Here is a 27925-nt window from a genome sequence, read left to right as displayed (position 1 = left end):
AGGAAATCCTTCCCCCAAAGCTACGGGTTGTGAATTAGATGAGAGCAGAGAGACTGGCTGAAGGGGATGGGAAGGGGGGCCCAGAACCCACCAGCATGGTGACTTTCACTCTGCTCCCAAGGCAGGCTCAAAAAACCCTGAGGGCTTCAAAATACAGACTAAAACCATTGCTCTAGGTAATGATCAGACAAACAGGCTTTTTCTAAAAACTTACCAGTATTTTCTCAAGGGTCTGCTGTGGCCTAGATAGCTGTTTTTAGAGGCTAGCATTGCTATTGTAAAGGTGGAAAGAAAGAAGGAAGGCTGGGGAGGAGTAGCAACATGTTAACTTGGTTCCAGCATCTGATTTATTCAAAGGTAGGCAGTGACTCTGCGACTATGAAGGGCAGGGTAAAGAATTACTGGGCTCAGAGAGCAAAGGATTCCTATAGACAATGAAGCAGACTACAAGTAAGATCTCACAGGAAATTTCAGAGTGTAGTATAGCTGTTTCCAGAAAAAGTCATACTCTCCTGCTATTTTCCCCTTTTCAGATATATCTTTCAGTATATATTACTCATTAATATGGTCAACTCTTCAAACCAGTAATTCTCTTCTGTAAATCTAGCCTAAGTAAAATTATCTTAAGAGGAAAAAGCTATATTAAAAATTCATTTATTACAATGAAAAACAGAAAATGATCCTAATATTCAATACTGGCAGGGGGGAGAATAATGATTCCTCAAACAACAATTTTTCATTAATTAAATATAATGATTTTGAAACTATTTGGAGAAATCCAGGAGTAGATCCATCAATTCTAAAATCACAGAGGCCTGAGTTCCAATCTGACTCCATTCCCATTTCTTTCCTTTTTTTTTTTTTTTTTTTGGTCTTTTTGCCTTTTCTAGGGCCGCTCCTATGGCATATGGAGGTTCCCAGGCTAGGGGTTGAATCAGAGCTGTAGCCATCAGCCTATACCAGAGCCACAGCAATGTGGGATCTGAGCCACATCTGCAACCTACACCACAGCTCACAGCAACGCGGGATACTTAACCCACTGAGCAAGGCCAGGGCTTGAATCCACAACCTCATGGTTCCTAGTCGGATTCGTTAACCACTGCGCCACAACGGGAACTCCTCCACTCCCATTTCTTATCTGTGATCCTGAGCACATTATTATCTCATTTTCCCAAGCCTCAAAATTCTCATCAATAAAATGAGGATAATGATCCAAATTAAACAAGATCAATATGAGGATTCAATTAGATGTGACAATATAAATAAAATATGACTCGTAGTGCATGGCACATAGCAGCTGGTCAATAAATATTCATTCCTTCTCCACCACTTCTTATATCGCGCATGGAAAGATACTTATTCCCTATCAACAGATCTGTTGACAAACAAGGAAAATATAAATTATAAAGTTAAAAAGTTGAGTACACCAATACCTTTGAAGAAACTGAATAAAGTTTAAAGATCTACTTTTTAAAAAAGGCACCAAGGAGTTCCCGTCATGGTGCAGTGGAAAAGAATCTGACTAGGAACCATGAGGTTGTGGGTTTTGATCCCTGGCCTCATTCAGTGGGCTAAGCACCTGGTGTTGCCACGAGGGGTGGTGTAGGTTGTAGATGTGGCTGGGATCCTGTGTTGCTGTGGCTGTGGCTTAGGCCGGCAGCTGTAGCTCCGATTGGACCCCTAGCCTGGGAATCTCCATATGCCTCGGGTGCGGTCCTAAAGAGCAAAACAGCAATAATAATAATAAAATAAAAAATATTTAAAAAGGTACCAATACCAAATGTTTTCATAGCTATGCTCTATTATCTTTCAATGAACAGATAATTCCAACTTAACTGAAAAATTTCTAGATTATAGTAAAAGATAAAAACCCTCTAATCATTTTAAGAAACCAGAATAAACTTATTACCACCCCCCAAAGTAAAATACCCAAACCCAAAACATCCTCTACTGATCAAAATAACTCAAGAATATAGATCCAAAAATGTCTAAATATTAACAAATAGAATCCAATAGACTATAAAAAAACTATATCCCATGACCAAGCAAAAATTCCAGGAATGTAAGGATGATTCAACATCAGGGAATCAGTATAATTCATTACAATAATAAATTAAAGGAGAAAATGGCAATTCTATCAAAAGCTGCTAAAAGGACTGATAAAATACAGAAGCCATTCCTAACAAGAAATTTTAGTAAAATAAGACTATAGAAATTAGTTAAGTATGATGTAGATTATTTCTCAAAGATAGAAAATGTTATTGTAAATAACTTTAAAGCCATTTGCATTAAAATCAGAAGATAGATAATGATATCCACAGTTACCATTGTTAGTAAACATTATTCTAGAAGCTCCAGGAATACAATAAAATGCAGCAATGAAATAACCAGTATAAAGTTTAAAAATAAGGATAAATTATCAAGACATATTTATTTTAAAAATATTCCATAATTAATAAAGGAATTCAGTAAGGTGGCCAAGTAAAAAATAGATATGCAGAGAGAAAGAGGATAGAAAAACCATCTTGGAAAAACTGACTTTAACAATAGCAATAAAAGCTATAAAATACCAAAGAATAAATTTTCAGGAAAAATATAGGAACTTTAAGAGAAAACTATAAAATCTGATTGAAAAAGCTAAAACAAGATTCAGACAAATAAGGAATTATATTCCTCCTCAATGACAAGATTTGATGTAAGAAAAATACCAATTCTCCTGTACTAATATATAAATCAATTCAATTCCAATGAAAATTTCAATATTTTTTGTAATGGGTAAGATAATCATGCAACATATTTATTCCTATGGGAAAATGTGTCAGGAAAAGCAAATTAGAAAAAGAATAATAGCTGACTTGCCTCACCAAATATCTTTAAGACACTAAAGAACCATATAATTTGTAATTCTGGAATAGGGATAGATCAGATTGAATAGAGAGTCCATAGCAGAGCTCAGTATATATGGGAATTTAATACGTCACAGAAATGGTATTTCAATTCTGTGGAGGAAAATGATGATTTATGTAATAACTGGTACAGCTACAAGTGGCTAGCTATCTAGAAAATGGAATTGAACACTTCCTTAGCCCATATATAAAAACAAATTCTTGGAGTTCCCATCGTGGTGCAGCAGAAATGAATCCGAATAGGAACCATGAAGTTCTGGGTTTGATCCCTGGCCTCGCTCAGTGGTTTACGGATCTGGCGTTGCCATGAGCTGTGGTGTAGGTCACAGACACATCTAGGATCTGGCATTGCTGTGGCTCTGGCGTAGGCTGGCAGCTGCTGCTCTGATTGGACCCCTAGCCTGGGAATCTCTATATGCCGCAGGTGTGGCCCTAATAAGACCAAAAAAGACAAAAAAATAAAAAAATTTTTAAGTTAAAAAAAATTTTAAAAATTCCAGATGAATTAAATACTTAATCATAAAAAACCTTAGAAGAAAATATAGGAAAAAATATATAAACTTTAGGGCTGAGGAGAGCTTTTAAACCAACTCAAGAAACCTAGAAATAATTAAGGAAAAATTTATTTGTCTTCAAAAATTAAAAACTGTCTCAATAGTAAATGTGTTTAGGAGTTACTGTTATGGCTCAGTGGTTAAAGAACCTGACTAGCATCCATGAGGACCCGGGTTTGATCCCTTGCCTTGCTCAGTGGGTTAAGGATCCAGCGTTGCCACGAGCTGTGGTGTAGGTCGCAGACGCAGCTCAGATCCTGTGTTGCCGTGGTTCTGGCATAGGCTGGAGGCTACAGATCCAATTCGACCCCTAGCCTGGGAACCTCCATATGCCCCTGGTGCAGCCCTAAAAAACAAAAAGACAAAAAAAAAAAAAGTAAATGTGTTTACAAAGTCAAAAGACAAAAAGACAGATGGGAAAAGTATTCATAAATCATGTGACAAAGATATAATCTATATAATGTAAAAGCCCTTATTAAGGAAAAGGCAGATGACTCTCTTAAAAATATGCAAAGCAGGAGTTCCCTGGTGGCCTAGTAGTTAAGGATCTGGCATTGGCACTGCTGTGGCTCAGGTTACTGCTGTGGTGTGGGTTTGATCCCTGGCCAGGAACTTCTTTGTGCCATGGTATGGCCAAAAAAATATGCAAAGCATTGGAATAGATAATCACAGAAGAGTAAATCTAAATGTCGAGTAAGTACATGTAGATATGCTTAATAGCACTAGAAATTAGCAAAAGTAACTATGAAATATCACTTGTCACCCATCAGACTGGCAAGAACTAAAAAGTGTTAACATCCACTATTGGCTGGGATGCAGGAGAAAATCTCCTTATGCAATATTCCTGGAGGAAATGAGAATAAATACAGTCGTTTTGGAAAGCAGCCTAGTCACATCCATTAAAACCCCCCATAATAGAAGTTACTATTGCGGCTCAGTGGGTTAAATTCTGACACAGAGTCTGTGGGGACGTGGGCCCAATCCCTGGCCTCACTCGGTGGGTTAAGGATCCAGCACTGCCCCAAGTTGTGGTGTAGGTCACAGATGCAGCTCAGATTTGGCATTGCTGTGGCCGTAGTGTAGTCTGCAGCTGCAGCTCCAGTTTGACCCCTAGCTAGGTAAATTCTGCATGTCACAGGTATGGTCATAAAAAGGAAATAAATAAATAACACCACTCCCCATAATAAAAGCACCAATATATATGGCTCTGTATACTTAGATGTTTGTTGTAGCACTGTTTGCACTGACAAAATAATGGAAATAAAAGGAATGTCTATCAAAACAGGAATGATTAACACAGGTCATTCCTACCATGGAGATCATGCAGCCACTAAAAATGATTTGTTAGAACAATACCAATTAACTTGGAAAGACGTATTAAGTGAGAGAGATGATGCAGAGAGGTACAGTGTGAACCTACATGACAGTCCCACCACATATGTGTATATATAATATATTAATATATTATATAATTAATATAGTTTAATATATAAATAAATATATATATTTGAATGTGGTTCTATGAGGATGGAGAAAAAAATGGAAGAATACCAGTAGATTAACACTGGCTAGACCTTGGGAGAAACACTCCCCTCCGCCCAAATGCCCAGAATAGAAACAGCATGAATAATAACGATCCAATTTGTAAAAGAAAGTAAAACGCTTATGTGCTATTGTAGGTGAAAAAGTAGATTAAAAAAATTATAGGTAGGCTCCATTAACAATCAGGTAAAACATCCAAGAGAAAAATGACTGACTGCCAATAGAATCAAATGATTGTGATCATTAAGTAGAGGCATTATACTTGGTTTTCCTACTCTATATATTTTCTAAATTTTTTTATGATATAGTTTGGTTGCTTTCATAATTAAATAAATTAAATAGGAGTTCCTTGGTGGCCTAGCAGTTAAGGATTTGGTGTTGTCACTGCTGTGGCTTGGGTTCAATCCCTGACCAGGGAACTTCTGCATGCCATGGCTGCAGCCAATTAAGAGTAAAATAAAATTTCCAATGTATTTTCTAGTAACCATACACCTTTTATTACTACTTGAAATCAGCAACTATTTGTACATACATGAGCTTGATGATATCTTAGCTTGGAAAATGCATACATTTACATTTTATCCATGATATATGCAGGGATTTGGGGGTTTGTTTTTAATTAGTTGCAGATTAGATAAGTAAATCCCCTGCAGTTAATTATCTACAAAAATCCCATTAAAGATATGACTTCTGTATTTCAAGATTTTCTTCTCCAAATAGAAACAGAAATCACCTCTAACAATTATTTTCAAAGCTATGTGGCTTTGAGCAGGTCACTTCTCTTCCCATCCCTAGGCCTCAGTTGCTTCTACAAATGAAGAAGGATCAAAAAATGTTCTCATTGCCTTTTTAGCCCTAACATTCTGTGACTTAATTATTCAGCATGGAATGCATTAAATACCAGATTACTTATCAATTGCCAAGGAGTAGAAACTTTTCACCTTAGTAATGCTTATATCAGCTATCAAAGAGATTCAGATAGCTAGGGAACATGTCTTACCTTGACATAAATTTCATGCTCACATGAAAAATGTCCAAGGCTCCAAGTAGCATATGGTCTTCACTTTGGGCCTTTCTTTGTATCTCTCATTTATACCGTGTAGCTATCGACCAATGCTTTTTCACCCATGTGTACCTTTCAGACTGTGCCAATTTATCATTTTGCTTCACAGGCCTCAACCTGTGAATAAAACATCAATTTTACTTTAAGAGGTACATTATATGGGATAAAATGCACCCAGTCAAATATTCATTTTGATGAGTTTTGACAAATTTTCACACCTGTATAACCACTACCACAATTAAGCAATAGAATATTTTCATCCCACTTAAAATTTCCCTGAGCTTTTTCCCAGTTAAACGCCCACCTCCTGCCTTAGGCAACTACTGATCTGCATTTTGTCACTATGAATTAGATACGTCATTTCTAGAGCAATGAACAAAGCTTTCTCAATCTTGGATAGCATTAATATATTTTGATTGTTTCAATCAAGTTTCTTAGTTGCAAAGCAATAGAAAATAACTCTGGCAGATTTATGCAGCAAAGGAATGTGTTGAAAGGATGTGGGCAGCTCATAGAATTGCTGGAAGACTGAAGAACCAAATTTGGGATTATGCAGCCAGTAGCAATGCCCCAAATCACATAGTACAGCTGTTCTGGTGAGGAAAGCACCAAAAGCAGCAGCTTCAGTTACTTCGACTGCCTGTGCAGGGTGGTTACCAGCACTGCCCTTGTTGCTGCTGCTGTCTTTGGAATCCTTTATATTTCTAAAAAAGCAGAAAGTATATCAAGTATATATGCCTTAGGAAATTCTTCTGCAACTGCCAGTCTCAATTGGGGTGGGCAGATGGGAAAGTGGCATCATGTGCTCCTCATGCCTTAGCTGCCAGGAAGGCTAGGAGAACCTGGCATTGTCAGCCTCTATAAGCGGAGGCCTCTGATCAAGACTCATAAGGTCAGAGAATTCCCCAATCATTGGAAACGGTTAAAAGTCTAGATGGAAAAAAAAAAAAAAAAACAGGACCAATGTTCACAATACTGACTATTTTTGCTTGTTAGATTGCATCCTGTGTCTAATGGTCACAACAGCCAGGTCACATTTGACAAGCATCTCCTGCTGTAAAGAAGTTTACCATATGCTGAAAGTGGGGACAAGGCCATCAAGGAACTTAATGTTTAATTAAATAGAAACCAATATATTAGCCTTCATATTTGTTCAAGTTAATTTCCATTTCCCTAAACTATTCCCCACTAATAAAATCAGTGGGTTTAAATTAATTGATTTGACTCCCCAAAGAATATAGCATATTAAAAACTACCATAATTTTAAGTAATGACGCTCATACTTGTTGACAAAATATTTACCTTTGACTTTTGATTGTTTTTCTTTTTCTTTTTTTTTTTGCTCACTCTGGTGGCATGCAGAAATTCCCAGGCCAGGGATCGAACCCAAGCCACAGCAGTGATAACACCCAGATCCTTAATCCATTAGGCCATCAGGGAACTCCTACCTTTGAATTTTAAGCGAAATATTTATTTAATATTTTCACTCCTGAAATAGCACATACCACCTGTTGACTCTAAGAGCTGTGTTCACTTTAATTTTAAAAGTTAACACCTCTAGGTACTGACACATCTTATTTGACTCATATGAGAAAGGGAAAAAAGTAGCAGAGAGAATTCTGTATTTAGTAAATCCTAATTTACTGATTTTGGGTGTCATTGCTGTGCATACGTCAACTGGATTATTATTCCTGATGGTGTAACAACACAATTCCTTGGTGTTTCAGTCAACAAGCAATTCAATTGTCATTTGAGAAAGAACTATCCATCCTGGCTTTTGAACGAAAACCTTCTTTTCTTGTCATCCAGTGAAATCTAAGAAGCTCCAGCATGAAAGTTTGGAGAAAAAGTGCCAGCAGCTTAAAAGATAATCTGGCATCTCCAGTGCTTTGATGTCTGGAGGATACTGTGTTTTATATAGCAAAACCTAGGTCTCCATCTGAAAAGACTGTCTCAATAAATGTAAAATAAAAATTCTAAGTAATAAAAAAACAAAGGCATTAAAAAAAAAAGTTAACACCTAAAGTAAGTACAGTCACTTTACCTGTTCCCTGCTCTCCCTTACTCTTGATTTCAATTGACAGGTCCAAGGAGGAGGGGATGGCCTGATCCAGGGACAATGAAGATGCAATGTTGAAGAATAAGCTGGAGGAGAGAAGAAACAGGCACCATGGAAAAAACCAAAACAAAGCAAGGTTAGATTTTTTCCTGCGTCTCACTCTCTTTAAGGCTCAGGATTTAAGAAATACGAGTTGTAGTTTTGTCTTGCCCTTGTCTCAAAACATGAGAACATGTTAACTTGACAGTACGCATTTCCGCATCGTAATAGAATGACAACGAAGAGCACAGACCTGGTGCTGGAGAAATAGGAAATGCTGTATACATATACATATAATTTGGTCTGAATAATTATCTTATTTTTCTTAGCAATAACTTTAGGACTGACTCAGAATATTATTATTCTATCTGCTGAATTAGGCCAAGATACATATTCAACTAACAGACACACAACACCTCCAGGCTGGCCTAGAAACATAAGGGCTTTCTCTTTTAATCTTTACCATGTAGAATCAACCACATAAAAGTAGGTTCTGTTATTATCTCCAATTGACAGGTAAGGAAACAGTCATAGAGAATTCAGGCTACAACCACCAAGTGTCGAAGTTTGACCTGGGAGCCTGGTCTCTGTGCCCAAGTTCTGATTCTTATATTAATATATTAATATCTGATTCTTAATTAATATATTCTCCATTATATTAGGCTATTGGAACATAGCACAAAATGGGCTAAAAATCTTTTCTCAAGCTTGTGTGGGGAATATTGGTAATCTCAAACCATCTGCATTTTACAGGGACAGCCCTTAGTGTATATAAATTCTGGGTTGAGGTTATATATTACTTATGAACTTAATACCAAGGCTGTTCCTCTAAGAAAGGATTTCCTCTACCTGCATGTCTTAGGAGAACAATATACACATCCATACAACCAAATATTTGCAACCAAGGGTTTCATCTGTAAATTGCTAGATACATACAATGTGACACAAAAGAGATGTAACTAAATGGATGAGCAAAGGGCTGCATGTTTTACATGGATTGCCTGGTCTTCAGGGCCAACGAATATGATTCCAAAAGGTATAGTCTAGGCCAACCTTTTTCCTCCCTAATAGTAGGTTTTCATAACCTACTATTTCCTCTGTATTTGGCCTGTGTTTGACAGTGTCTAGTGTTGATAATGCTGTTTTTTGTTTTGTTTTCCTGCTGCACCCTTCTCAGACCCTTTGCATTGCCAACTCCCTTTTATCAGTCCTCCTACCCAGGAGGACAGAAGATTCCTTTAGCTGATCTGGGTGGTGACAGAAGGGCAGAGTTCAGAAGTTTAGGAAGGATCAGAGGCAGGAGAAGGAAGGGATATCTTACACAGGCCTCCTGAGAACAACAGAGTGACAACTGGATGGGTGCCTTCTTGACTGTGGAACTATCCCCTCAGGTAACCTTCAGTCAGCCCTGAGAATAAGAGAGAGACCCTTCACGGGCATTCCCTCCTGGCTAATTAATGATCCTTCATCATTCAGTTTGACTGAGAAACCGCCCCATTAGGGTATAAGCGTTGTTAACTAATACAAGAGTTATCTCCGGTAGATATGTTTGTCATTAGGATGTGATATAAAATCATCTACGCCAATCTATCTTCTTGGTGAATCTTGGTGAAGCATTGGTTTCTTGTCATGCAGGCACAGATTTAGGCTCCACTAAGTCCCCTTATTCCCGCATGTGTCTGAAGAGGAAAGGGACGGAATGAGTTGTGTTGATTAAACAAAGCTCTTTCTCCCTACAGGAGAGAATGAACATAAACCGATGAATAATCCTTCCACACAGATTTACCAGGTAAAAGCACAGATTGTTTTGAATTCTCCTGTGTATAACAATGACGACTATCCTTTACATATACATTTTCTTAGCACTCACAACAGCTTCTACACGTATCATTGTATGTGTTCACTTAAGACTTGGAGACAGGCAGGAGAGAGAGTGTCATTCACACTGTACTCTTGAGAAAAGTGATGACTGAGGACAGCTTATCCAGTTTATAACATACAGCACACTTCTCCCACACTGATGCTGCTTTTTCTGCCTGTTGCCACCATCAGCATGGCCATTACACTGCAATAACCTTTCCATCAGAGAAAGGGACAGAGAGAGATCTATTTTCCTTAGTTCTCATTTTAGCAGGGAGAACTGAGAATAAAAGGGGTTTAACATAGAAAATGGTCAAACATGATGATGGAAAAAATTTAAGCTCTTTTAAACAATGGGAATATTTTAATTTACAAGGGAGATAATTGTTCTACACAACACTGTAATAGGTTTGCAACAAGAGTTACACTGGGCTGCTTTGACTCTAAATAGTTATTTCTTTGGCTTCTATCTTCTAACTGCAATTTAAAGTAAATTTCTCTTCTTAATAATCATAGACTTAATTTTGACAAAATGTGTAAATAAAAGCAGCTTGGGCTACGGGAAACCTGTGCTCCTCTCTGGGGTTAAGGCATTATTATCTGGAATACATGAGAGTGAAGGAAGAATTGACAGGGTTTGGTGGGAGTTGAGAGAAAAAGTGATTTCAAAGTAAGCTCTAAGGTTTTAAGCTGTGGTAACTAGGAAAAAGAATGGTTTCCCGGGAGTTCCCATTGTGGCTCAGCAGTAACAAACCTGACTAGTATCCATGAGGATGAAGGTTCGATCCCTGGCCCCACTCAGTGGGTTAAAGGTCCAGCGTTGCCATGAGCTGTGGGGTAGGTTGCAGATGTGGCTCATATCCCGCATTGCTGTGGCTGTGGAGTAGGCTGGCAATTGCAGCTCCGATTCCACCTCCAGCCTGGGAACCTACATACAGTCTTCCGAATAGAGATATAGAATCTGGAGGAGCAGAAAGTTTAGGAGAAATGGAATTTAGATTTGTTGAGTTTAAGTGACAAAGTGAAAATAACAGCTAGTTCCCAGAAATATCATGTCAGAGATCATTGCTGTGGACCCAATTAGGGCACGCTACCACAGGATTATGAAACATTTTAATCATGTTGCTCCTAGAACCAGACCAGCAACTAGAGGGGGTAAAGGAAACAGCCTCATTTCAACTTAGTGCCTATTTATTGAGCATTAACCATGTGCAAAGTCTAGTGCTTGGCCTAATGGGATGTGCAACAGACATTCTCATTGATTTTTAAGTGTTCTGAAAAACGCATACAATAAATAGCTCATACAAGGTAGGCTGCTGGAAAAATTACAGCAGAGGCGTTGGTAAAATTCTCTGGGAGATGGACAAGGGATGAGTTAATATTGACTGAAGGATTTGAACCAGGCCTTTAAGGACAAGTTGATCATCTGGTAAGTGGATATGGGGAAGGGTATTTCAGACAGAGGGACAAGCTTGAACAAAGGCCTGGAAACTGAAGCGAGTCTTCACTCAGTGCTGATTTGATGCCTCCCTCGTCCGTCCAAGGCCTCCAAGTGTCTTCCCCGCCTGCCTCCTCTCTGTTAACGTCTGACCTGTGTGTGGCATTTGAATGAGTGTGACTATCTCTTTAAACTCAGGTATGATTTAAAGTCTATTATAGATTTTATGTAGGTCACTCCCTGAATGTTGGCTAAATATAGCTGCAGTGGGGTTGGCCTCATTCTCTTACGGTATCACAAATCCAAGTACATCTGTTCACAGAGGAACAAATGAAGCAGTAGAAGTAAAGTTGGCTTAGCTGACCTCTATGATGCTGTGACTATAACCCCATCCTAGTTTTAAGAGAATGCTTCCTAAGACCCTGTCTGTTTACTCCAAGCAACATTTAACCAAAAGAAGTTGAAGGAGGAGAAGTAAAGAAGAAGAGGAAGAGGAAGAGGAAGGAGGGATGCAGGGAGAGATTAACTATATTAGATACAATCATACTAACAAGGGAGAGAAAAATATGAAAGTTGAAGCAAAATGTGACATTTCAGCCATTTTCTATCTCCTTGTTTTATTTTGTCAATAGACGTCCCCCCATCCTGATCTGACATTATAGTAAATATTAACTTGTTTATTTTTTAATTGTCTGTCTCTTTGTCTCCTTCTCTAGAATGTAAGCTCCAAGGGCAGGGATTTAGCACATTTTGCTCTCTGTTGTATTCTGGAATATACAAGTATAGTGCCTGGAATATAGCACATATTCAATAAATATTAGTTGAATGAATGAATATCGCAAGATCTGTATATTGCTTTGAGCCAAGAGGTCCAATGCAATCCTTTAGTCTGGTGCCAAATGGTGTTTGGGAAATTGTCTGGTTCTTTGCAAAAAAAGAAGCGGTCTTTACTTCAGACTCTAATCAAAATAAATTCAAAAGTGGGTTAAAAGATTAAATACTAAAAAATAAAACCATAGGGAGTTCCCAGTAATGAGCCCAACTAGTATCCATGAGGCACAGTGGTAATGAATCCAAGTAGTATCCATGAGGCTGCGGGTTTGATCCCTGGCCTTGCTTAGTAGATTAAGGATATGGTGTTGCCGTGAGCTGTGGTGTAGGTCACAGATGCAGCTCAGATCTGGTGTTGCTATGGCTGTGGTGTAGGCCAGCAGCTGCAGCTCCAATTCTACCCCTAGCCTGGGAACTTCCATATGCCACAGGTGTGGCCCTGAAACAAAAAGACAAAATAGGAGTTCCCGTCGTGGCTCAGTGGTTAACGAATCCGACTAGGAACCATGAGGCTGCAGGTTTGATCCCTGGCCTTGCTCAGTGGTTTAAGGATCTGGCATTGCCATGAGCTGTGCTGTAGGCTGGTGGCTATAGCTCCCATTAGACCCCTAGCCTGGGAACCTCCATATGCCGCGGGAGCGGCTCAAGAAAAGGCAAAAAGACAAAAAAAAAAAAAGAATAAAATAAAACCATAAAAGTTTAGAATTAGTGAATATCTATTTTGTCTCTGGATTTCAAATATCTTTTTAAGTGAAAAACCACTGGAAGAAATCACAAAGGAAAGAGTTAGCAAGTTCATCACATCACAATTAAAAATTTTCCCAAGAAGTTCCCTAGTAGTTAAGGATTACTACTAGAAGTGACCTAGTAGTTAAGGATTTGGCTCGGGTCACTGTTATGGCTCAGATTTGATTCCTGGCCCAGGAACTTATTTATGCATGCTGTGGGTATGGCCAAAGAGAAAAGTTTTCCCAATGTAAAAATATTTTCAACGAATTCAAAGATCAATAACCAAATTGGGAAAATTTCTATAAAAATATTACACAAGTTCAATGACATATAAATAGTTCATAGAATCAATAAAAAGGAAACTTCTGAAACCCCAGTAGAACATAGGCAAAGAACACAAACAGACAATTTACCAAGTAAAATTATAGCTGGCTAATAAATGGAAGGAAAGGTTGAAGCTCAAAGGAACAATGATTAAAACAAGGAGCAGTGCTTGCTTTGGTAGCACATATGCTAAAATTGGAACGATGCAGAGAAGATCAGCATGGTCCCTGTGCATAGATGACACACAAATTTGTGAAGTGCTCCATATTTCAAGAAAAACAAAAACAAGGAGCATTATTTTTTGACTACCTAATTGGCAAATAATAAAATAACTAACTAATAGTATCTAGTTCTAATGAGTGTGTGTGTAAATTGGTGGAGGCTTTTATGAAAATTATTAGTTAAAATGCAGTAAAAGTGTTAAAATGTTCATACCCCTAATGGGCTCCCTATTCTTTGGTTGGATGTGACCTCCTTGGTAAGAGTAAGATACAGTGACCTAAACAGGTCACAGAAGCCAACAGGAGAATGAGTTCTGTCATCTCCCAGTTGATTCCAGGTAGAATGACTGTGGAACAGGTGAATCAGTGTGGATGCTCTGACAGCTCCTTTGCTTAGCACACTCCCTTTTATTTGTCCTTTGTCCTCTGTGCATAGCCCTCTCTCAAAGTCCGACCCAACCTCTTTTCCAGAGCTAGACTGTGTTGCTTCAGCCTTGATTACTTCATTTTGAATATGTATTTTTAAAATTATGATTCCATTAACACAAGAAGCAGGGGTTGGGGCCCCTCAATTAAGGCAGCAGATATAACTGCACAGCTTAGCTCTAGCTCAACCCTCACACTAATGGTTTGAACTCCAGCTGTGTTTTGGGCTGACTTGTAGCCTTAGGAATGTAAATACTTCAGTTTCCACCATGTATATTGCTTATGGTTCATATATCTGATCCAAAACATGTTTTCCCAAATACACTAATTTAGGACACTGCACATTATACAGTGTGTTTCCAAGGATATACAAGCATATTATTATAACTTTTCAAATCCTCTGGTCAGATATACTTTGTATACTTGTTACTTAATTGAATATATTGTCTCTCTCCAATACAGTAGATTTCCATTTGGGTTTAATACTACTAAAACATTTTAACACAGTAATTTCATATTTAGGAGTTTATACTAAGGAAATAATCTGATACACACATAGAGCTTTAAATAAAAAACATTGTATTTCAATGTATTATTTTATATTAAAAAATTATAAATACAACATAAATTTCTAACATGGGTGAATGGGTAGGAAAACTCTGGCATATTTGTAGGACAGAATATTATATAAGTTCCTGTCGTGGCTCAGTGGTTAACGAATCCACCTAGGAACCAAGAGGTTGCGAGTTCGATTCCTGCACTTGCTCAGTGGGTTAAGGATCCAGTGTTGCCGTGAGCTGTGGTGTAGGTGGCAGATGCGGCTCAGATCCCACGTTGCTGTGGCTCTGGTGTAGGCCGGCGGCTACAGCTCCGATTAGACTCCTAGCCTGGGAGCCTCCATATGCCGCGGGAGCAGCCCAAAAAATGGCAAAAAAGACAAAAAAAAATTACATAACCATTGAAAATAGTATAGCCACTTAGAAAAAATTTTGAAGGCTAAGGGAAAGGGCTTATAAAAATGTTAAAGGCAAAAGGGAAAAAAAGGAGGGCAGAATCAAAAACATCTTTAGTGTAATTTCAACAATATAAATATCTGCATTTATATTCATAGAACAAAATAGAAGGAAACATGTCCAAATGTTAATGGTTATAGTAAAGTAAAGAAATTTGGGGTAGCTCTTTTTTTTTCTTTATTTTTCTCTGTAGTGGAAATAATTTAAGAAAATGAGTTATATGACCAAAGAAATTCTAATGAAAAAATGATGGGAACCAGTCCTGCAGTAATCAGTTTCATCATCAAAACTGTCATTGAATGTTTTCTAGGCTTTGTAAGTCCTGTTTGAGCCTCAATCTCTTTTTACCACTGAGGAATGTTTCTTTAACACCAGAGACGCTAACTCTACTAGACCAGGGGTGCATAGAGGGATGGCTAATATACATTTCCAGCACACTAAGCTTCATATCAGCATTGATAGTGCCCTGTAAGAATGACTTTAAGGATCAGCTTCTGCGGGGAGTGTAGAGGAGTAGACTTGGGGAATTTATCCTTGACCGTTCCAATGACTTGCCTACTTTGTGTTTTAAATCACTACATTGAATGGATTCCAGTGAATTAATCCATTGTATTGGATTAATAAAGAGGCCTAAAATTAGAAAGCTGGCAGCTGGCAGCAAGACCATGTTCCTTCCATAGCAACCCTGCTTTAGGGGGAAACCAAAGCAAGTACCTTGGCATCCTTGCCATCATGTGCTACTTCAAAATACTGGGCTTTTGCTCCTATAGAGAGAGTCTTTAGTCAGGTGTGGCAGGCATTTGGCATACTTTGTAGCGGTTTCTCAAGTCTTGGCGTTATGACTTTGCAGAGTTCTCAAGGCACAGGCCCAGTCCTCTGAATTTGCCTCATCATAGTCTTCTCACCATAATAATGGACAGAAAGGAAAGAGACGTCTGTGTAAAAAACAAGTCAGAACAACTCACATAATTTATGAAACTTTAGTTTGAGGGCTCTTTGGTGGAAAAAATAAATTGGAAGACATTGACCAAAATTCAACTTGAGAAGAGTTAAGAAGCCAAGAAAGTAAAGGAAATTGAGAAACAGACATTAAGAGCAGGAAATAGGAAGAATTCGGACCCCTCTCCCCTATTTCTTTGAGCCTAAGATGCCCTCTGTGGTACCGTAGGCTTCGAAGTACAAGTCTTCCCTGAACCTGCCTCCAGTGGGAGCCCGCCTCCAGCGGCAGGATGGAGGGATCATAACCTCTCTAGAGCAGCTTCATGAAAAAATCAACGAGATGAGGAACGTGTTCAACTCGCTGGAGAACAAGGTAGACACCCATTTCTAACCCTGGGGGTGGGCTGTGGGCTGTCAAATAAGAAAGCAGAAGAGACAGCAGAAAAAAGATGCTAAGTTCATGTTTTCAGAGTATTTTTTATTCACAAAGGAATGGCCGGTTGGTACCAGAAAACCAGTCTGTAGTACCTAAAGATTTTTAAGAGCCCCAAGTATATTAAAAGTGACATGTTGTCTCAGGTGTGTGGTTGTACTCACTACGGCAGCCCCTCTCTGGCTGATCAGTGGTTGTGAAGCTGTTTATAAGGCAGTAGCGTTACTCCCATGGCAGGTATCTAAGGGGCTCAAAGTAATATATGGACAGGAAATGGCTCATAGCTCAAAATGCGTTCAGGATTCCCAAAGTCCCTATAAAGTGGCTATTAGGGACATGTATTGAGAGTTCTTAATTTTTTGATAGCTGGAGTTCTATAGGTGAAGAAAAATCCTTTCCCCTAGAACCCTGCCGCTGCCTTTAGGCTCCTGGAGAAAATTCTACACCTAAGGGAGCAGGTGATATGAAAATGAAACCTATTTCTGTTGGAATGTGGTTCCCTTTTTTTTTTCAAGCAAGAAATATGAGTGAATATTGGGTTTCCTTCCTTCAATTTAAAAACCTGCCTAGGAGTTCCCATTGTGGCTCATGGGTTAAGGATTTGACATTGTGTCTGTAAGGATGCAGGTTTGATCCCTGGCCTCGTTCAGGGGGTTAAGGATCTGGCATTACCACAAGCTATGGTAGGTCACAGATGTGGCTCAGATGCAGTGTTGCTGTGGCTGTGGCACAGGCCTGCAGCTGCAGCTCCAATTTGAACCCTAGCCTAGGAACTTCTATATGCAGGTGTGGCCCTAAAAAAACTTGCCTATATTTTGTTTTGATATTATATTGCCATCAATTTCATTTTGCTTGCAGAGGATGAATTCATGTAATGAAAATGACCAGATCAAATGTAGTTGATCTGATGATTTAACCCATCCTGATGACTGAATTAGGACATATGCTAAAATCTATCACAGAGATTATTAAAATTAAAAATGACCAAAACGAAAAACAGATTGCTTACACTCTTTCTAATCTTTCAGCTCTGAACACTTGACAGGTCCTATAGTTTTTCTCAAAAAGACCTCTTATTTCCCCTGCCTCCTAGCCGTTGAAAGAAAATTTCACGAAGTACAGTGAACCACAAAACCATATTTTGAAAATATGGTATAAGAGAGTAAGTCATTTTATAGTTGGAAGTGCCGTTGCAAGTTGGAACCATTTGGATAACCAGATTCAAAAAATGTTAAGGATACTCATTTGAAGAAATTTTGTTAAGGTACTTGGACTTTAATTTCCATCCCTTTAAAATAAGTATACTTGGTGGGTACTTTTCATTACAGAATAAACCTAAAAAAGTTCTGTTTAAAAAAAACAATCTGGAGCTAAGCATTCCTCTGCTTAGCAGAGTGTAAGATCATAAATATCAAGAAAGTAATTTTATTATCTTATGGTTATAATTCTTAACTTTCCGTCTGTTAAAATGTTTTTTTTTTCATTTGTTTAATAAATAAAACTGAACTATAGAAGTGCTCCATTTTCTCCACATTTCTGTTTGTGCTTAACTTAAAGGGGGAGGAGAATTAAAATTGCTACTGATTTGCTACTTAAAGGGGGATCTGCTACTCAAAGGGGGAGAAGAATTAAAATTTCTTGAATAACTTTTATGGACCAAGCATACACCATGGCAGTCACCTTCCTACATTTATTCATTTAATTCTCTGTGAAATGTTATCACAGCTATTTTATGGATAAGGAAACTGCTACAAAGAGGCTAGCCAACTTGCCTGAGGTCTTTGTGTTTGTACAGAGTGCTATCTGACTCCAAAATTGACACTCTTGCCATAGTAGGAAGTTGACAGAAGAAAAAATCCATGTGTATATTTATATACAACCAGGTGTGACAGCCAAAGATGATTCACATCGTTATCAGCATGCTGAGCTTCTATCACTACCATCTACCATTGCAACTATTTCCTGACAATGGAAATGTCATTATCTTCTTTTCCATGATATCATCAAAGCACATTAAAAAAAACAAAAACAAAAACAAAACTTCTTCCTTTTCAAAGAAATATTCAGATCTGCTTATTTATTTCTCTTTTTATCATTTTGGTTTTTTTTTTTTTTTTGTCTTTTTTTTTTGAGGGCCACACCCACAGCACATGGAGGTTCCCAGGCTAGGGGTTTAATTGGAGCTGTAGCTGCCAGCCTATGCCACAGCTATAGCAACGCCAGATCCAAGCCACATCTGCGACCTACACCACAGCTCATGGCAACACCGGATCCTCAACCCACTGAGAGAGGCCAGGGATGGAACCCACAACCTCATGGTTCCTAGTCAGATTCATTTCCGCTGCACCAAGAGGGGAACTCTTCATTTCAGTTTTTTAAGGAAAAAAATAACTGAATTTCTTCAACATTCCTTTATTCATGGGATTCAAAGAGTTACTAATCAACACTGTCTTTCACATGCATATGTTGCTTTTCAAGTAAATCTCTCTTTAGTCAAAGGTGTTAGAATAAATAGCAGCTTGCAGGAGTACTTGTAAACAATTAATTCCTTGCTTCCTTGTCACTATCAAGCTTCAGTATATGTGATATAAAGAAGACCTTCTTTTCCCTAGATGAATGGGACCAAGGTTGCCTTCAGTTGTCTAAACTTTAGTCTACCAGTAAATGAGGTCTGTGCAACGTTCAAGAGCCTCGTTTCTCAAACACAAGAAACATCCAAGGGATGGGTGGTACCATGCATAATAATTCAGAGCAAACTGAATTTATTCTTTGTGTGTTATTTAGTTGCAGGCCCTAGCCTCTGAACTCAAAACTGGCTTCACAGAAGCAATGCAAGAATTGTCAAGAATTCAACATGGAGAATATGCTTTGGAAGAGAAGGTTAAGAGCTGCAGATGTTCCATGGAAGAAAAAGTTACTGAGATGAAGAATTCATTAAACTATTTCAAGGTGGGCCTCTCTTCTCTTTCCCTGCTGAAGAGATATTCTGGGTCCTTGCAACAGGAGTAGAAAATTTGCCTTTTTGCAAAGCAGCCAAATGTAAGAATTTCTCTCTAGCCCTTTCGCTAATTTTCATGGAAAACTATTTCATGTTTCACTTTCTTGGATTTCTGTGTTAGAATTAGAAGCTGCAATAGAAGTAAAATTCTTGTGTCTCATTCATTCATTCATTCATTTAAGAAATATGTGTTAAAAGCTTACTGTGTATCAGATATTATGTTACATACTTTCACTCCATATACCAGATTATATACATATTGATTCTTAATTTTTAGGAAGAGCTGAGCAATGCTATGTCAATGATCCAGGCTATCACTTCCAAACAAGAAGAAATGCAACAGAAAATTGAACAGCTTCAACAAGAAAAGCGAAGAGAATCTCGAAAAGTGAAAGCCAAGTGAGTGTCTTACCAAAAAAATTGACCAGGAGTTCCCTGACAGTGCAGTGGGTTAAGGATCCAGCATTTATCACTGCTGTGCCTCAGGTCACTGCTCCAGTATGGGTTTAATCTCTGGCCTGGGAATTTTTGGAAAAAAAAAAAAAAAAGTTTAGGAGTTCCCGTCATGGCGCAGTGGAAACGAATCCGACTAGGAACCATGAGGTTGTAGGTTCGATCCCTGGCTTTGTTCAGTGGGTTAAAGATCTGGTGTTGCTGTGAGCTGTGGTGTAGATTGCAGACATGGCTTGGATCTGGCATTACTGTGGCTGTGGTGTAACCCAGCAGCTACAGCTCTGATTTGACCCCTAGTCTGGGAACCTGCATATGCTGCAGGTGTGGTCCTAAAAAGCAAAAACAACAACAAAAAAAAGAATTAAAAAAAACATTTAAAAAAAATTTTGACCAAAGAAAAATCCATAAGCAATGGCTTATACAGAGGCACCAGGAACATCTTACCAACTATTGGTGTATAGCTGGCTGACCACTGGGCTCCAAGGGTCAACATGTGATGGAAGTTATGCAGCATAAAATTTGGTTAATACAAAAAAGGAATGATAACTATCATGCAGAAAATACACTTAATACAATAGGAAGTTAAATGAAAATGATGTAAAATGGCATGCTGAATTTGATTTTTAACTGTAAAAATATGTAAAATAACAACTAGAAAGATATATTTAAATTATGACTGTTGTGTAAAGATAGTGATTTTCCTTAGTTTTCTGAAATTTCTCTAACATTACTGTTATTTTACTTCAACCATTGCAAATAATTTTTTTTAACCACATGGGATTTTTCTTCTTTCATATCAATTTGTTCCCTTTTTTTTTTTTTTTCCTTTTTAGGGCTGCATCCTTGGCATATGAAGGTTCCCAGGGTAGGGGTTGAATTGGAGCTGTGGCTGTCAGCCTACGCCACAGGCACAGCCACAGCCATAGCAACACAGGACCCGAGCTGCGTCTGCGACCTACACCACAGCTCATAGCAATGCCGGATCCTTAACCCACTGATCGAGGCCAGGGATGGAACCGGCAACCTCACGGTTCCTCGGTGGGTTCGTTTCCACTGCGCCACCACAGGAACTCCAAAATAAATTTATGTTAACAATATCTTAACCAAGTTGAATCAAGTAAAGTTTCACCACTAAACACACATAATCTTCATTGTTATAGGTTTTGATATTATCAAATTTAAAATAGAAATATAGCAATAATATTTGTATGACCCCGGAGAAGTGTTTATTGTTTTCAGTTGAGGATCTTTTCCTTCCTGGTAGTTTTGTGTTGCTTTGTGGAAAATGTAAATCATCCCTAGCAAGTCGTCATTACTGCAAACCCTGTAAAAATCTGGACACAGGGAAGCTAGTAACAGACAAATAAGAGTGTATACATTACAATTAGAAGGTAATTTGTAGATATTTGAATTTTTTTCTCCAGCTTTAGTTATGAATTATGTTAAATCATGTGAACTGCTGGCATTTCACTGTTTTTAATTTATAAAAAGAGCAACACTGTATGGTTCAACACAATAGTTGAGACATTTTCCTAAATTATTCTGAACTGACTTTCTTCTTAACCCCTCGTGTATTAAGACTCTTCTCCCCTTCCCTAGGAAAACTCAGAAAGAAGAACATGGCTCACAGCCCGGACCTGCTCAAGCACAAGGAAGTCCTTTCCGTTCCATCAACATCCCTGAGCCTGTTCTTCCAAGTGAAGACTTTACAAACCTTCTGCCTTCTCAGGCCTATGAAAAAGGTACAGTTCACACATGGTGTTGAATTAGCTGAGTATTTTTTCCTTGGTTCCTTGGACTTTAGTAACATTGAGAATAGGCTCACAACTTCCTTCCCTATTAGAGGAAAATGGGATATTGCTCAGATTTTTTCCTTTTATAACTGGATCTAAGAGACTGGGAAAGTCGACCCAACTTTAAAAGACTTTCTTTTGGGGGAAAATATGAATTTGGATATTCTAAATTTCAAATGGATTAAAAATTAGAAATTGTACAATATTACTGTACCAAACATAGGAGAAAAAATGTTTTAAAAATTATTCACTCTAGGAGTTCCCATTGTGGCTCATCTGGTTATGGACCTGACATAGCCTCCATGAGGATACGGGGGTTCAATCCCCGGCCTTGCTCAGTGGGTTAAGGATCCACTGTTGCCAGAAGCTGTGGCATAGGCTGCAGACGCAGCTCAGATCTGGTGGTGTTGTGGCTGGAGCATGAGCTCCACTTTAGCCCCTAGCCCAGGAACTTCCATATGTTCCAGGTGCAGCTGTAAAAAGAAAAAAAAATTCACTCTAATAAATTGTTTTATTTTCTACTTCTTAATTCTTGTCTCTCTACATAGACATAAAATTGTGTTTTCTTTTTTTTTTCCAGCAAAGATTTCACTAATATGAGAAAGTCATATCTGCCCTAACTGGCAAGCAGTGAAAAATGAGCTGGTGTTTGTGGACTGAAATAGCCGCAGTCACATCCCTTATCTGAGAGATGATAGAATAGATGTTAGAAAATAATTGCATAGGGCAGGGCTGAAGAAAACTGGCTTCCAAGGGATGTCTGTAACTATGTTCAGTTACATCTTTGCTGCATCTTTGTATCCGCAACAACTTACAGCAAAGCATCTTATATACAGGAGCATGAATTGTAGATACTAACAGTGTTTAGACGAATTTTTCTCTTTTGGGGGGTTTTCATGTACAAAGTCTCCAAAAGAGGCTCAGTGATGATTCAACCAATTGTTAGCTCCTCAAGGGCAGGACTGGTGGTTTTCTGTCCTTTTGGCTTAAGAAACAATGTGGCTCACGTATTCATAGGCAATAAATATGCTTTGGATAACTGAATTTAAAATCAGGGAGTTCCCGTTGTGGTGAAGCGGAAATGAATCCAACTAGTATCCATGAGGATGCGTGTTCAATCCCTGGCATCGCTCAGTGGGTTGGGGATCTGGCGTTGCCATGAGCTGTGGTGTAGGTCACGGAAACAGCTCGGATGGGGCGTTGCTGTGGCCATGGTGTAGGCCAGCAGCTGTAGCTCTGATGCGATGCCTGGCCTGGGAACTTCTGTATGCCTTGGGTTTGTCCCTACAAAAAGTGAAAAAAAAAACGTAAATAAAACAGCTTTTTTTTTTTTTTTTTTTTTTTTTTGGTCTTTTAGGGCCACACCTGCAGCATATGGAAGTTCCCAGGATAGGGGTTGAATGGAGCTACAGCTGCTGGCCTACACCACAGCCACAGCAATGCAGGATCCAAGCTGAGTCTCCGAACTACAACACAGCTCAGGGCAAAGCCAGATCCTTAACCCACTAAGTGAAGCCAGGGATCAAACTCATGGATACTAGTGGGTTTCATTACCACTGAGCCATGATGAGAACTCCTCAAATGGCTTTTAATTGGTATTAACTTCAAAGTACAGATTTGCTTTTTTATTTTTACTGTTCTTTTTTTTGGCTGTGCCCACAGTGTGTGGATGCTCCAAGGCCAGGGATCAAATCTGTGCCACAATAGTGACTTGAGCTGCTGTTGTGACAATACCAGATCCTTAACCCACTGCACCACAAGGGAACTCCTGCTTTTTTATTTTTAGGTGGTACCCATGTGAGTAGTTATTTTAGAGACTCAGTAGGTGCAGCCTGGGAAAATTCACTTGATCCATCCAGGGAGTGGGTTTATTGCAGGTGGCTCTTCTTTTGAGCACGACCTAAATGAGTGATCTTATTAAGGAAGCATACAGAATGGGATTGGAAAGCAAAGGTCAGATCAGTGCCAAGTCTGGAGCAGATGATTATATTCACAAGATAAAAGATTAAAAGTTGTATTTGCAAAGTGCCGAGATGGATTTAAATTAGCTGTTTGGTAGCAAATTCTCCATCCTTCCTTGTTATGTAGGTTTGGCTTATACAGTTTATTCTACAGAGTTGCTACAGAAATTTTGGAATAATGTACCACAGTAAGACCTTCTGGATACAATCTGGTGGTAGGTTATGTTAAAACTCAGGGTCAAAGGATCAAACTTTTAGAAAGAGTTAGCTTACTCACTATTAATTATAAAGTGGTGCCACTGTTATCTACTGACCCCCAATTCAGTATCTTAAAATGGCAAACATTATGTCAGAGTTTGTCTGAATAAGGAATCTTGCACAGCTTAGCTGGGAGCCTCTGGCTCAAGGTCTCTCATGACATTGCAGTCAAGGTGGCTGTTCCACGACCCATTCATCCTTCCCCCATCCATTCATTTACCTACTCTTCCCTCCATGCATTCACCCCAGGGACTGATTTAGGAGGTGGGATGTCACAAAACAACAAAAATTCCTACCCTCATGGAGCTCTTGTTCTGAAGGAAGCAAACAATGAACAAGTCAAACAAACTATGTAGTATGTTAGATAGTAATAAGAAGGCAAATAAGGAAACACAGGTGTAATTTTCAAGAAGGTGCCAGGTAAAGACCTGAAAGAGGTCAGCATGTTTGTTTATGGATAGAGGAGGTGGCAAGAGAACAGCCTCAAGGTCCTGGTAGGAATATAACCGATGTGTTCAAGGAATAGCAAGACCAGTGGGGCTAAAGCAGAATGAATAGGGAGACAAAAGGAGATGAATTATTATTACTTTTTTTTGTCTTTTTGCCATTTCTTGGGCCGCTCCCACGGCATATGGAGGTTCCCAGGCTAGGGGTCTAACTGGAGCTGTAACTGCCAGCCTATGCCAGAGCCACAGCAACGAGGGATCCGAGCCGCGTCTGCAACCTACACCACAGCTCACGGCAACGCCGGATCGTCAACCCATTGAGCAAGGGCAGGGACCGAACCCGCAACCTCATGGTTCCTAGTCGGATTCATTAACCACTGCGCCATGACGGGAACTCCAGGAGATGAATTTTTAAAAAGAAAGAGGACAGCAGACGGGGCGGGGGGGAGGCAGATATTTCAGAGCCTTAAGATCATTCTCAGACCTTCAGCCTTTGCACTGAAATGGGAAGCCACTGGAGGGCTAAACAGAGGTGTAACAGGGTCTGACTTACATTTTAATTAATTAATTAATTAATTAATTAATTAATTCTTTTTATGGCCACACCCGTGGCATATGGAAGTTCCCAGGCTAGGCATGGAGTCAGAGTTGCAGCTGCCAGCCTACACCACAGCCACAGCAATGCCAGATCCGAGCCACATCTGTGACCCACTCCACAGCTTGCAGTACCACCTATTCTTAACCCACCGATCGAGGTCAGGGATCAAACTGGCATTCTCAAGGACACTATATATTGGGTTCTTAACCCACTGAGCCACAACTGGAACTTCTAATTTATAATTTAAAACCATCATTCTGGGAGTTCCTGCTGTGGCACAGTGGGTTAAGAATCCAACAGCAGCAGCTCAGGTCACTGTGGTGCCTCAGGTTTGATTCCCGGCCCAGCAAAGTTGGTTAAGGATCTAATGTTGCACAGCTGTGGGCTCATATTCAATTCCTGGCCTGGAAACTTCCACATGCAGGGGTGGGCAGCCAAAACTAATAAAAGCATCCTTCTAGCCCTGCTCAGTATTACTATCCTCACCAGCATAGTTAAACAATAATATAGCTCTTACTGTATGCAGTTTAGAAATATTATCTGATTTCATTCTGATGATCATCTATGAGGTAAATACCACTTGTTATATCTTTTTAGAAGTAGAAAAATAGCACTTGCTACACTATATTGTAGGTTTTCTCTCTTTTTACTGCTCTTGCTCCCCCAGTAAAATGTATGCTCTGTCAGTCTGCCCTAGTCCCTAGCTCATAGAGGGGGCCAGTCTGTGATAGTAGAGTGAATATTGATTGAAAGTTTTCCTTCCTCTGCAGCCCAAGAGTCCAGATCCATGCATGTAGGAGACAGTAATGTGAAGGGAATGATGGGTCCTGGTAAGTGGCTCTGCTTTGCATTCTCTTTTCTTCTAGTAATTCCAGGCTTTCCCTTCATCTACCTTTCCCGCTTCTACTCCCTCAGTCCCAAAGCAGGCATGAAAGAACTCAGGCAAGACAAAGCACTATGGTAACCAAGAGTCCAAAATACATGCTGGCATAGATCAGTGACTCAATGAAACCCAAAGAGAGAGAAGGGGTAGGAAAGCTTAAGACAAAACCAGAATTCCTAGTTCCGTTGGGCTCATTTCAATTACCAATGAATTAACATTTGCTGAGAGCTCCCAGGTGTAGGCAGCATGACATACATTTACTATGGACCACACATTTCATAGTTTATGCAATTTAAAAGTTATTTAAGAGATAATCCACCAGAATTTTCTAAACTATTTCATCTTCCCTCCTTCCCTTCCTCCTGTCTTTTAGAAACTTACCATCATCAGAGTCAAGAAGGACAAATTCTGAAATAAGACATTGTCTTTGGCACCCTTCTTCCTCCTCTGTCTGTGTTTTCTTTCCTGGCATGCTCTCCTGAAAGGAAGCAGATATGAGGAATCAATACATACTGCTATAAATTAATGACATTATTTTATAAATTTATTTTTTAAATGTCTTTATCTAGTAGGGATTTTTTTTTTTGTCTTTTTGTCTTTTTTTGTTGTTGTTGTTGTTGTTGCTATTTCTTGGGCCGCTCCCGCGGCATATGGAGGTTCCCAGGCTAGGGGTCGAATCGGAGCTGTAGCCACCGGCCTACGCCAGAGCCACAGCAACTTGGGATCCGAGCCGCGTCTGCAACCTACACCACAGCTCACGGCAACGCCGGATCGTTAACCCACTGAGCAAGGGCAGGGACCAAATCCACAACCTCATGGTTCCTAGTCGGATTTGTTAACCACTGCGCCACGACGGGAACTCCCTAGTAGGGATTTTAAACAAAGGGTAAAAACTGTATAGATTAGAAACAGAAAGGTGATACAAAGCCATCCTGAAAAAGAAAAATGGAGCTGGAGGAATCAGGCCATCTGACTTCAGACTATACTACAAAGCTACAGTCATCAAAACCATATGGTACTGGCACAAAGATAGAAATATAGATCAGTGAAACAGGATAGAAAGACCAGAATTAAACATATGCACCTATAGTCAACTAATCTATGACAAAGGAGGCAAGAACATACAATGGAGAAAAGACAGTCCCTTCAATAAGTGGTGCTGGGAAAACTGGACAGCTATATGTAAAACAATGAAATTACAACACTTCCTAACACCACACACAAAAATAAACTCAAAAGGGATTAAAGACCTAAGAATAAGACTGGATACTATAAAACTCTTAGAGGAAAACAGGCCAAACACTCTCTGACATAAACCACAGCAATATCATCTCAGATCCACCTCCTAGGGTAATGATAATAAAAACAAAAATAAACAAATGGGACCTAATTAAACTAAAAAGTTTCTGCACAGCAAAGGAAACCCTAAACAAAATGAAAAGACAACCCACAGAATGGGAGAAAATCTTTGCAAATTAAGTGACTGACAAGGGATTAATCTCCAAAATATATAAACACCTCCTGCAGTTCAATACCAAAAAACCAAACAACCCCATCAAAAAATGGGCCAAAGATCTAAACAGACAATTCTCCAAAGAAGACATACAGATGGCCAAAAAACACATTAAAAGATGTTTGATATCACTAATTATTAGAGAAATGCAAATCAAAACTACTATGAGGTACCACCTTATGCTGGCCAGAATGGCCATCATCAAAAAATCTACAAACAATAAATGCTGGAGAGGGTGTGGAGAAAAGGGAACCCTATTACACTGTTGGTGGGAATGTAAATTCATGAAACCACTGTGGAAAATAGTATGGAGATTCCTCAGAAAACTAAAACTAGAATTACCATTTGACCCAGCAACCCCACTCCTGGGCATCTATCCAGAGAAAACCATGACTTGAAAAGATACATGTATTCCAATGTTCACTGCAACACTATATAGAATGGCCAAGTGATGGAAACAACCTAAATGTCTATCAACAGAGGAGTGGATCAAGAAGATGTGGTACATAGGCACAGTAGAATATTACTCAGACATTAAAAGGAAGGAAATAAATGGCATTTGCAGCAACATGGGTGGACCTAGAAATTATCATGTTAAGTGAAGTTAGTCAGGCAGTGAGACACTAACATTATATGCTATCACTT

At 39.1% G+C, this 27925-nt stretch overlaps 2 protein-coding genes and 1 non-coding gene across 35 annotated transcripts in view; 2 read left to right on the top strand and 1 right to left on the bottom strand.

Annotated features, from left to right (window-relative positions):
- Window positions 1-27925, top strand: part of ARHGEF33 (Rho guanine nucleotide exchange factor 33) — a 133272-nt gene that overhangs the window by 18813 nt on the left and 86534 nt on the right. For 18 of the 30 annotated variants that reach the window (XR_014842172.1, XR_014842171.1, XR_014842170.1 and 15 more), the window contains exons 3-8: window positions 8150-8260; window positions 9903-9952; window positions 19162-19326; window positions 19653-19774; window positions 21428-21570; window positions 25655-25714. Coding sequence is in view for 23 of the 30 variants with exons in the window: in XM_085019499.1 (XP_084875625.1) it covers window positions 8236-8260; window positions 9903-9952; window positions 19162-19326; window positions 19653-19774; window positions 21428-21570; window positions 25655-25714 (565 nt within the window). In the remaining 7 variants the exon portion in view is untranslated. Of the gene's footprint in view, window positions 1-8149; window positions 8261-9902; window positions 9953-16173; window positions 16318-19161; window positions 19327-19652; window positions 19775-21427; window positions 21571-25654; window positions 25715-27925 lie in introns of all 30 variants that reach the window. The other 12 variants (XR_014842169.1, XR_014842167.1, XR_014842168.1 and 9 more) reach the window with 1 other exon arrangement.
- LOC110260028 (uncharacterized) overlaps window positions 1-27925 on the bottom strand; it is a 78335-nt gene that overhangs the window by 17178 nt on the left and 33232 nt on the right. For all 4 annotated transcript variants that reach the window (XM_085019512.1, XM_085019508.1, XM_085019510.1 and 1 more), the window contains 4 exons: window positions 26149-26245; window positions 19788-19893; window positions 8110-8210; window positions 6003-6182 (listed from right to left, as the gene is read on the bottom strand). In XM_085019512.1, coding sequence (XP_084875638.1) covers window positions 6178-6182; window positions 8110-8210; window positions 19788-19893; window positions 26149-26239 — 303 coding nt within the window. In that variant the 5' untranslated portion in view covers window positions 26240-26245 and the 3' untranslated portion in view covers window positions 6003-6177. The remainder of the gene's footprint in view (window positions 1-6002; window positions 6183-8109; window positions 8211-19787; window positions 19894-26148; window positions 26246-27925) is intronic.
- LOC146404868 (U6 spliceosomal RNA) lies at window positions 13511-13617 on the top strand. Its single transcript, XR_014842673.1, has one exon. It is a non-coding gene; the product is annotated as a U6 spliceosomal RNA (small nuclear RNA).

Source organism: Sus scrofa, chromosome 3 (assembly GCF_054392235.1).
Source record: "Sus scrofa isolate SSC_HxYL_T2T_F1_AM1 chromosome 3, Sscrofa_HxYL_maternal_Yorkshire_Landrace_v2.0, whole genome shotgun sequence".
Taxonomy (NCBI): domain Eukaryota; kingdom Metazoa; phylum Chordata; class Mammalia; order Artiodactyla; family Suidae; genus Sus; species Sus scrofa.
This window is presented reverse-complemented; position numbering and strand designations above follow the sequence as displayed.